Source organism: Anopheles gambiae, chromosome 2 (assembly GCF_943734735.2).
Source record: "Anopheles gambiae chromosome 2, idAnoGambNW_F1_1, whole genome shotgun sequence".
Classification (NCBI taxonomy): Eukaryota; Metazoa; Arthropoda; class Insecta; order Diptera; family Culicidae; genus Anopheles; species Anopheles gambiae.
Genome location: NC_064601.1, coordinates 9,871,782 through 9,883,639, shown reverse-complemented (window position 1 = coordinate 9,883,639; position 11,858 = coordinate 9,871,782). Strand labels below are relative to the sequence as shown.

Here is an 11,858-nt window from a genome sequence, read left to right as displayed (position 1 = left end):
CATCATCAGCGAACAGGTACAGGCCGGCAATAATTACCATGGAACCTACAGCGAAAAATAACTATGGCTAAGGGTTGAGGTTGTATTGACAATGGCCAAACAATAATTCTAAAAAAAAAAAAAAAACAGTAACATATCTATCTTTAAACAATAATGAGTAAAATTTGCATTTTAATTAATAATTTTCCCAACAAACCTTTTGTTCTCCCCCAATACTTTACATTGTTCCCAGAAATGGCATCGAAATAAAACTGCAACAGCAAAACCGATCGTGATGCTTTTCGGGCAAATGTTTATTGTTTCAACTGTTGGATAGACTTTAAAAATTGTTTATCGTACACTGGCTTGACTTGGCTAAGAAAGCAATTTGTTTCTCTATCGAATCGATATATATGTGTTTAGGTTAAGTCTAAAATTGCATGGGTTTTTTTTGCACTTTTCCCATATACTCATTTAAAATCAGCAAACAACATATATTATACTCAGCTATGCTATAAAAATTCCCGATTATTGAGGACAGCACATTGCGTACCCAATGTTAAAGAACGTTCGATTCTATATGTATTATTTTTTTCTTTCTATCCACAATAAACATCTCTACTACTACTACTCTATCGAATCGTTTGTTATATTTGTTATCTATCGATTAGAGTTTGCTATAAAAGGAAGTACCACGCAGCAGCTGCCGACAGGAAAGCACATGGTTGTTTGGAGTTTTCTTTTTTTGTGTCGCGCAGAATAAATGAGGGATTTTACGTACATTCCGTTTTTGTTCATCGAAGGACAACTATTTACGCCACTGTTTGGTTTGCTGATGGATGGGAAAGTTCACGCTCCTACAAGTACAGATATACAAGCATGGGCCCACGTTTTGCAAGCTGCTTTCGGTATAATTTTCCATTTATTTATTTATTTTTATTTTATTAATTGCTCGGCCACGTTGGGTTACAGCAATAGTGCTTACTGACTATAGTATACAATTATTCTCGAAGGAGTAGGAAGGAGTTTATGGTACGGAAAAGGAGCGAAGACGGGATCGGTAGACAGGATAGGAGAGGACAGCAGGAAGGGAAGGCGGAAGTGATTACATTAGTAAACGCTGCTACAGCTTGATTTATGTCACAGTCAGCATCAGTAAAGGACCAATCGGTACCGGCTAAAAATACGATGAAGCTTTTGGTAGTCCAGTTTCCTAAAATTGAACATACGAGCCGTAGGTATTCGTTGAGAGGATGCAGGGCGAGAGTGCGTAAGGAGCACACTTGTCTCATGAGCAGGATGATAATTGTCTAGCGCGACGAGTGGAACAGGTGAAGCTATGACGGGGGAGCAGCGCTTCAAGAAGGCATAGCATTGGCAGCATTGGCAAATAGAAGGTCCAATTGACTTCCGCGTATATTTTTTATGCCAGATAATTGCAGCAAACCGTTTACCGACATTCCATCAAGCAGAGAAACATTTTCACGAGATACACCAGTAGGAATGAAGTGCTTAACGCACGATGCAAACGGTTGCCAGGAGAGTGATGGTGAATTAAAATCACCAAGTAACACCATAAGATCATTTGATTTAAGTTTGCCAGCAACGAAACTAACACTCTCATGCAAATCGTCAAGGACTTCTTCGGAAGAACGCAGATCGGGTGGAATGTAAACGGCGCCGATATAGATTGCAAGGTTTTGAAGCTTAACAATTGTCCAAACAGACTCCAGCGAGTCGAACGGCAGTGATAAAGTTGACGTGTTCAGCATGGAAGAGCAGGCAATGAGTACACCACCACCACGGCAACGGTTACTGCTGAGAGAATTTCGGTCGCAGCGATAGATGACATACGCATCCTCCGAGATAAGAGAGGACGGAATGGAGCCATCGAGCCATGTTTCAGTTAACACCAACACATCCATATCAAGCTCAGATAGACAGAGAGGCGTAACTCGTCTAGTTTTGTGCGCAATCCTCATACGTTTTGATAGTAGATGTTTAGTTGATCGATCGAAGGGATGAGAGAGCGAGATGCGCCGGGAGTGCTCTCTCTGCAAGTTATTAACGGCGAAAGAGAGTCGGACGGATTATGTGTATTAGATGCAGGGTTAGCTTCCATCAATTCGGGTAAAGTCGGTAGTTCATGAGAATCTTCAGCCGGATCAGCCGGTTTACGCTTGCTGAAAGTACTGCGTATAAGGCAAGCTCATAGGGCCATGATCTGGCGAAATAGTGAAATCAGCGTTTCGCAGTTGTGTCGTGTGGTTGATAGAAGATGGCGATGAAGGATAATCTCGGGACGCATATGATGATGTGTTGATATGGGTATTTTTGAGTACAATGAAGAGTGATTTATGACGTTTGCGTACCACCGAACCAAGCGTGCTCCACCATCCACAGTGTCTTTCTTTCGATGCGTCCGTTACCCAATGTGCGCCTGAATGGCGAGAAGGAACTTTTATAGCAAACTGTCGCCGAAGTTCCCAAACTTCCTCACTCTGCAAAACCAAACAGTGAAAAGAATGCGGATGATGATGATGTTCATGATGACGATGGTGATGTTGATGAAAATAGCTTTGTGACAGTCTTTGCTCAGCGAGCAGCACAATGCGCGAATCGGGGCGCGTTTTAGAGACCCAAAAGTGGTGCCGGCCAAATTTCAGCATGAACTTTGCACAAATGAGGAATGCAGAGAGCATCAGCATACAATCTGGTACCCCTTTTGTCTGGCGTTGTTTGCGACACAATTTTCCGTCCGTATAGCGAGACTGTGCAGGGCAGTTTATCCGCTGTGTTGTGATCCGCTAGTACGCTTGGTTTGATTGATGTCACGTACTTAACTCAAACGGTGACCCGAAACAAATCCGAATCGATTTTTGGCAGTCGTCACGTGCAAACAAAGCATGGCGTAAGCAGCACAGGTGCTCCTACAAGAGTGCCAGACGCGAATGGAACATGGGAAATCACGGTATCCTTTACTTTTGCTTCTCTGTTTGTTATTTTCATACGTGTACACAAACCATTCCTGCCCTTGATCTTCGCAGAACACCGGTGGGGCTCATTTGTCCAGCCTCAGTCGTTTGAAAGCAAAGACACACAGCAAGCAACGAACCGCCAGTGCGTGTTACGCTATACATGCACAGCTTAATTGAACCACACAGTTTTTAAGATGTGTGAAGCTCTGTTTCATATTAGATTTTGGTTTTGTTCCCTAGTACACGTACCAATCACTACCATTCAGTATTGTTTGTAAAGCATTAGCACCCTCATACAATACAGCTGAAATTTAATAAAGTAGGAGATTAGGCTGGACCTGCAAATTGAGTCCATTATGATAAACACACCATACGGTACGAAACGATCTGGTAATTACTACCGCTTATAATGAAGATGATGATGAGAGTGATTATGGTAACGATTGGTTAGTTCGGTTTCCATCTCTGTTAAGCCATTTGGCGAACCTGTAATTAAGGTAGGGAAAAAACAAGAGCAAGGTTAATTATATTTCAGCATTTATTGTACGAATGCACATGTTCAATGTACTATTCCCTGTTATGGACAGGAATAGTATGAATAAACACTCGCAAAAATACTTAATTACAATTTTCGTTCAATGTTATATTTGTGTCAAAATTTAAACTTTCACAAACCAATTATCGCTTTTGTTTACTTAACTTTAACCTCTAGCTGCACCGACCGGTTCAAATCCCTAAACACAAAAACTCATTCTACATGCAAATTATGTCGGTACAGCCAACCTCCATTACGTTGTGCTGCTGTCGTAACATTGCGATGAAAGCTAACGATAAACTTTTTGCTACTTATAACGCCCAAGGGAATGTTACTTTGTTGATTTGGGATGGACGACCAGCATCAAATTACTGAACTTTTATGGTATATTCTTTACTTGCAACATAAACAATGGCATGAAGAGCATTCAGCTAGATTAATTTAAAAAATGATGCTCTTACAACGCTATGATTATTACACATTATTGTAATTTTAAATAAAATGCAAATGCAAGTCTGATCAACTATCTGATACTTTCTGTTTGAAAAAAAAGCAGGAAACGTTGATCTTTTGTTACTGAAATCATCTCGTACTTATTAAAAATTGCATTCTACCAATGCAGCAATCAACGTTATAAATTCACTCAAAACAACTATCAGTTGTTTTCAATGTATAATTGTGATTGTTTCAATTTTACAGAAACTTTACTGATTTTTACATTGTTTTCTGTCCTTTTGTTCGTTTTTCCCTCGAGGGATGAATCTTGTTGGCATAGTTATAGTGTAAGCAAATACCAGTGACACATTTACCAACAGAGAACAAAGCACACTGTACAGCTGGTTTGATATTGTATCTGAGAAAACATTGACCATTACTCTTTGTATTGCCGGTTGAGTTCGTCGGATGCAAGTGGATGCAGAAGGCATGAGTTTGCAGGCAAGCGAAAATAAAGTAATAACTTTTACCGTCCGGTTGTTGCTTTATATTCAACTTTCACAATGAGGAACGTTTCATTTGACGACAAGTTTCTGTTGATTCAATTAGGCGAGTCCCTTTTATGAAATACACGTAGAACCAGGCATAAAGCATTTACTTTATTTTGCTCCACACTTGATACGGTATAGAATGATTGAAGGTATTACTTCACATAACGGTATCGTCTGAACTAAAAAGAAATAAACACAAAAACTCTTTCATAACACAACTCGAAATGCATTGAAAACTTTCAACTTCGTCTGGTGATCCATCAGGATCTAGGTACGAGTGTGCTTTTCCGCTCTTTGCCAGTGTGAGAGTGTTTGCCTTATGATGGAAGTTTAATGTGCACCACGGGGGATAGTTTTCCACACATATGCCAGTAATGAACGAATGCAGTGGATCCATGGTTAAACTTTCTGACCTAATGTACTTTTCAATTTTCCAGTGATATCGTTATAAAATACCAGGAGAAAATCGCTGTTAGCCAAAACGCTGTCAACACTAAAAATACACCAAATAGTTGGTTGAAAACAAAAATACATAAAAAGATTTCTTTTTTCTTCTACCATTTAATCAACGTCGTTGTTGTTCCTGCATGGAGTGTGCAATTCATTTGTTCGCAAAATAAAAACCTTACGCAGCGTAGCGTTATGGCAGATGGAGCTTCCTATCTATCGAGCACGAATGCATATTTACTTAGCCCCATAGACCGAAGTAGCAAATGCGTAACCAGATCACGGACCGAAATTGGACCGAGCTTCGTTTCTGGCCGGCAACGCCAGTTCATAAACTTCGATAAAGGAACACACAATTTCACTTACGTGCCATGTAGTCAGTAATCTTGCTCTCATCTCGAAACGGTTATCCATCCATATTAATCTAAGCCGGAAATGGAACTCACCAGTCGACCAGCTGAACGTCAGAAGAGTCCCGTGCCCCGAAACCAAACCGAAGAAAGAACAGGGTCAATCAATACGGGAAGGGAAAATGGCATCCAGTCTTCTTTTTATTACTCGTACGCTTTCTTCACTTTACCGTTCCGTACGTCCGTCACTCTAGGCATTCCGACGACCTACCCTGCATCCCGCAGGCTACATCCTGGTAGCGTGCGTTCTAGTACAGTTAATGGAAACCTGAGCAACGGTATATTGCATGCTCAAAGTTCCGGAACTGAAATGTACCTTGCTTCTGCCTGCTCCTTGCGTCGGTTTGTCTTTATTTTATTTTGCTATAAACTTTTATCCACTTCCGCTTGGTCACAAATTTTTCGTTTTAGTTTTTCATGTTTATGAGGGTCGACGCTCTGATACTCTCGTCACAGAGGGCAGGCAGTAAAACTCCTAACGAAAAACTGTCAAAAATAAGAACCAGGAACCACACATCATTGGAAAATATTATTGTATAAAAAATACAACATGGAAAATGCGAAAAATGTTTTAAAAACGAGGAAACTGTCGACGAAAACTGTCTGCACGATGTGCTTTTTTTGGGGCGAATTCCATTTTTACGCAATTTCTTTGAAGTTTCTTGACATTTTTGATAAAAAGTGAAGCAGGAAGTAGGATGATTTTGCTCTACTCGGCTTTACAAATCACCGGAAACACTTTTTTGACTATGGTTGAGTGATAGTTGAAAGTTCGCAGCATTTCTCAAGTCTACGCTTCTGCTTGTGAAAGCGTGAAATTGCTCTTGCCGTAATAGATAAAATGCTAGCCTTGAATGAAACGAGTCGTGCGTTTGTGTAAGTAAAACTTTATCCTGCCATCAAGTACACTGGTTCACAGCAGTACTAGGCTAAAAATCCAATTGAATTTCAAGAGCTACGATAATGACTATTGCGAATGTGTATGAACGAATGTCTATAAGTCCCTTGTTATGCCTTAATTTTACAACTACCTTTATTTAAAATAACTGTGAAAAGTTATGTGCAAAGTTGATTGTTAGCATTGACTTTCTCTTCTAATTTCTACTAGAAATTTTACAAGCAAAAAAAATCCATAAAACGTTACAACGCTTACGTATAAAATCAAAAGAAATTATCGTAGCTTGCTTCACACACCTTTTTGAGAAAAATCCAAAAACACCGTTTAAACCGCACCCAACAGCCTGTTCCAAATAAAACGTATAGCTCTCTCCGTTGCAATCGATATAAAACTCACGATACAACAGACATTACCTGGAGATTTATGTGGATTGATAAAGCAATATTTCGCCAATAATAAAAATACAATGCAAGCAATATTTTCATGAAGATGCTTCTCGTGGAACAAAATGTGCAATTTCATTTCACACTCACACATTTCCCATTGAAGCAATCGAAGTCCGAAGAATTATGGTTGTATCGTGTCGATACAAAACCTGCCTCGGATATGTATTTGATACACGCAATGAACCTTTTTCATGAAATATCAAGCAAAAACATAAATTAGCACCAGGAATGCTGGCGATCTATGAATGTATGACTTGCACTCTCAAAACCAATTTGAACAAACAATAAAATTTGCAAAAAGGTCAACATCTATTTCAGACCAGCATTTTACATTTTTGAACCTATTTTACCTTCACTTTCATTGTTAGGCTCGGTTCGTAACATTCATTTTGTCGGCATGCTTAATGAATGCTGAATGATAGATGGTAGTAGATGGCTGTAAGGCCCTTTTTCACAAAACTCTTTTTTAAACGAATCTCTGGAAAAACCAGTGGCAATCTCCTTGCAAACAGTATTCTGTTTCCTCCCTAAAGTGCACTAAACCACCTTATTGGCTATTCGACCATTTACTGCCGGCGGGGATGAGCCGGTGATGAGAAAACAAGAAAAAATGATTTTCTACTTTATCCTTTTCTTCCATAGTTCATTTTCTATTAGTTTTAAGTTGCTTTATCTGCTCCCGTGTAACCTTCATTTTATTCCAGGAACTAAATGTTCCCGCCAGCTCCGGTGGACCAGCTGATGACCGGAAATGAGAAAATGCTTTTGATTAAAGGACAGTCCAGCCTGTGCACCAGTTCAATTAAGTTTCACAAAGCGCTGTGACAGTAGAAAGTGCTGTGTCATTTGTCTTGTGTCACTAAATGCATTGTGCATTAAGCTGTTGCATTCAAGCGCAATGCCCGCGGGTAGCTTACCAGCTTGACTTGATACATTGTATCAAATTTGTCTTGCTTATCAAAAGTGCTCTGTCATTTGCTTCATTCGATGATATTTAAGATATCATTAAATGTTTTACAATGTTACGAATTCGCAATAACAAAAATAGTTCAAAAAAACTCTCAAGTAATATTCAACTATCTCTAGCAGCCACCTGATAGCAACAAATCACAAAGAAAAGCAACAGTAAACAAGCTGTTCCATTTCGATGGAACGAGCGAGATGCGCGGTCTAAGGAACGGGCGAGAAAGGTGGGCTGAGGAAGGAGAGAGAGGTGCGGGGTGAGGAGCGAGCGGAAGGCTGTTCGAGTGGCATCTGGTTTGGCGACAATTGTCTGGAACGGCGGCACCCGCAATTGTTGTTCGATCTCATCGACACCGGCCAGAATTCCGCGAAACCCACCGTAGAATGCAAGCGGGCGGCTTGTGTGGTCGGACGGACCAGAGAAGCGAGGCAAGCGAGTTGCTGCTGTTTGCCGGACCACGTTAAGGGGGAACAGAGAGGGAATGAAGAGATAAGGAGAGAGTGAGAGAAGAGAGGAATTATGAAATTTATTTTGTGACCGAGTGGAGTGGGTCAGTCTGATGAAAAACGCGAAGGAGTTAAGTCGCAACCAATAAAAGTTGTGCGTACAGGATTTACCGTGTTCAGTACATTGCGTTAGGAATATCCGCTGAGATATCACACAAGCCTTAAATCCCCATTAAACATTAACCATGAAATAGTTGTATTTACTTGTTCTGTACTTAGTCTTACACATCCTCAAGTATTCACCAGTTAATTCACCACCCAAAGGAATGGACCTACCGTGCTTCCAACGCCTAACCATAGGGAGTTTATTTAATTTTGCCGATTACTTATTTGCCGTCTCACGCAACCCGGGTCGAGCAAACCAGCGAAAACATTTCTAATCTTTACCAACCCAACCTCAAATTCCATCACCCATGGGAATGACCCCAGAGTACGGCTGAAAGAAATTCAACAAAATTCAGCAAAATTTGTTCAACTTAGCAAGATTTGTATGGTGTGGATCAGTGCGTTCCCAGTAGGGCTTTGTCATACGGAAGGTGGAATGAAAGATCACAAACAGATAACTTCAAGCCTTGGACATGGGTGTGGCTGCTACGCGTACTGTACAATAGATACCTGTCCTGGACTGAAACCCTCACCACTTTTCCCTTGCATATCGTCCGTACTAGTTAGTAAGTGGGTGGACTAGATTTCTTCAAACTTTCTTCATTTAAGACGTAACCAAAATGAATACAATCCCAATGGTTTAGATAAATTTTAGCCACATCCAAAGTATATACAATTTCCTGGAAGGAAAACCTCAATACTATGCCAACAACAGGAGAGAAGAAAAAACACTCTCACACTTAATTGTAAACCGTGGGTTGGATCGTGTTAGACCAAATCCGATTAATGGTTTTTCGAGGCGAGTTGATAATGAGCTTTCGTGTTTGGTTTGAAAAGTGGGTTCGTTTCATTTTCCTGCGGCCCTATCCTAATTTTGATCCTAACCATAACTCACCCTCACAGCCAATCTGTTTTTCTGTTGTGTTTTTCCCCGGTCGATAGCGGTGGAAAGGTTTAAGTTGCTAAAATAGAACTGCTTTGTTGGATGATTTATTGGATTCCAGTCGTTCAACTTACTTTACGTGTAATTCATTTATGCTTCAACAGCTCTGCAAATGTTGGAAGATTGAGCTTGTAGTAATTCTATTTCATCTTTCTATTAGGCTGATCAAACAGTTTTGTGTAGCTCAGAACTTCGGAAGGAATCTTTGTTTTTGTTTGTTCGTATAGCTAACGATATGCGCCGAATTCTTGCTATTAATTATACGTTCTGTTTGATGTTCTGTATTTACGGACGCAACATTAATTGAAGTCAAATTTCCTTTAATGTTTCAGGCTTAAAACGTTATTTAAAGCTCCTCTATTTACACACTTGATGCTGATACCAATCCAACACTATAGCAACAAACAAACATATTGTGTTCCCAGAAATGAGCCAAAACCCATAGAAGCTTACCGTTTTGTAGAAGCTTGTGCCGCTGTGCTGATGATCTGTCGAGGACAGGATAAAAAGGAGACTCTGGGCTGCACTGTGCGAAAACAAAGAGTGTATTAAACGAAGGTGACGGACGTTTCCTCCATTGTTTCCGGTTATAAAATGTCTGGACAGCTGCCGGTTCGCGTCGTTTTCGTTGGCAGTGGCATATGTCGCTGGCTGCCTTGGCGACGGCTCCCCGGTCCACAGTAATCAATCTGAAAATGGTACAAAAAAGACAGAAGAAACACACGCACACAATGAAATGGTAGTAAATCTCTCATGAGAGCTAGATAAACGAAAAGACGGCCGTCCGTCGAATGGTGGACGATTCCTTCCTGCCCGCTTGAGAGGGATCCCATCAGTCAACAACAATGGTAGGTGACGTAAAGGCGGTTATGCTCCCAGCGGATGGTACGTGATGGTTGTTTATTGCCGAATACTTTGCCGAAACAATAATCCATAATCTTACGCGGCATATTGTGCCCATGTACCGCCTGCCTTACAAGTCTCCCGAGCGTACGCCATGGTACGTTGGCACAGTGAAGGGATCAGTAAGTGTGTGTTTATTTACAAAAAAATAGGATAGGTTGTAGAAAGGGTTTCAATTTTAATATTCGTGCAAAAAGAAAAGTATCGAGGAGTCTATTTCCTTAAGAGTCTAGTACTTGTACGTCGATGTGCATGTATGTTGAAAAAATAAGTTAAGTAAATACTGCCTTTCAATCAAGGATAGGAAAGGCTTACACAAACTCTTAAAAATTTAAAATGCATATTACAAAAAGAGGTTGTGTAATATCCTGGAGATTTGACCCCTGATAAGACCATAGTGCTCAATATGCCGGATCAGAATATGACCATCACCGTGACAACTGTGCGATAACCTGAATGTCAAAATAAAGATCATTCGTTTACGGATCGTTGTACTGACAACACCTTCAGCCTTCGGTTTATTCTTCTGCCTTTCGTATTTGTCCTTTTGTGATACGTTCAACGTTTAATTCAAATAAGTAAAATTCGAGGTTTTACAGTTCCAACGATAAATGGTACGCAGCTAAAGCCTTTTGAAGAGCACATCAGTTTTGCTTTAAGCAATAACCGAACCGAATTTCAAATCAAACTTTATCCTTCCAACTATCCATTTCAATGCTAATACATTCATTTTTGAAGAGTAAATTAAAGTTTTTAAATGGTTGTCGGTACGAGCAAGGTTGCACCATGATGCATCCGGCTCAGGCTAACAGAGTTACAAGCAAAAGAAAAAGACTGCAGCAAAACATTATTACATTCTCACGTCGACAGTGTTGTTCTGAGCATTTTCCCCCATCGACTGTTTGTGGACAGCTCTCTAGTGGCATTCTGCTGGGAAAAAAGAAGGCAAAACCAAAACAATCCCAACCAACACCGGCTTCAACGCAGAAGGATACTGTAGCAGAAGAATAATGATGATGGTGCAAAGTGTTTATGAGCAAGTATGCAATTTACTATGATGAATGGGCATGCGTAGAGTGATGTTGGTGGTGGGGGTAATAGTTTAAAAAGTAAAACGTTTTAACACTGCACTTCACACCATAATGCACAAGGCCAGCGTTCGCGTATGGTTTGCAAAGTTGGAGAGAAGGAAGAAAGGCAAACTAAGATAAGCTTCCTATGCCATCAATTTCATCCCATACTACGGTTAAGGGCTGAACATTTATCATTCAAATTAGTCACATTTAAGCTTAGTGTGCGTGGTAGGTGCAATAAATCATTTAATCTCTGTGCTGTGTTTTTATGGTGACGCTGTGAGCTTAAAATCGATTCTGGATGGATTTAGTGCATTGTGTATGATTAATGAAGGTGTTGAATTATTGCCTTTGTGGTTCTATTTTATCATGGCTGTTGAAATATTTGTTGAAAAACCGGTTAGGTCCTTCGACCGGATCTATGAAATTCAATATAAAAATTATGTTTGAAAGCTTTTTGAATTCATACAATTGTTATATTGAAACTGTAGCTTGCACTGTTAGGGCGTACAACTTTCCCTTAAAACCTGAAAGCTGTTAATTAGGTTGGTCTTTTTTAATTTATTTTGCTATTCTTGCACTGTACGAAGCGTCTAGCCCTCAGCCAAACTACCGTTTCAAATAGAGACCGCAATTGTTTATGCTTACGTTTTCAGACGATTTGCCAATTGTCGTTAACTTCTGG

At 40.2% G+C, this 11,858-nt stretch overlaps 1 protein-coding gene across 2 annotated transcripts in view; it reads right to left on the bottom strand.

The window, feature by feature from the left end:
- Window positions 1–250: 250 nt before the first annotated feature.
- LOC4397829 (allatostatin-A receptor) overlaps window positions 251–11,858 on the bottom strand; it is a 64,355-nt gene continuing 52,747 nt past the window's right edge. The window contains exons 4-5 of one of the 2 annotated variants that reach the window (XR_009764916.1): window positions 9,651–9,886; window positions 251–3,443 (exon numbers count right to left, since the gene is read on the bottom strand). Coding sequence is in view for 1 of the 2 variants with exons in the window: in XM_061645819.1 (XP_061501803.1) it covers window positions 9,785–9,886 (102 nt within the window). In the remaining variant the exon portion in view is untranslated. Of the gene's footprint in view, window positions 3,444–3,476; window positions 9,887–11,858 lie in introns of those variants that run through there. The other variant, XM_061645819.1, reaches the window with a different exon arrangement.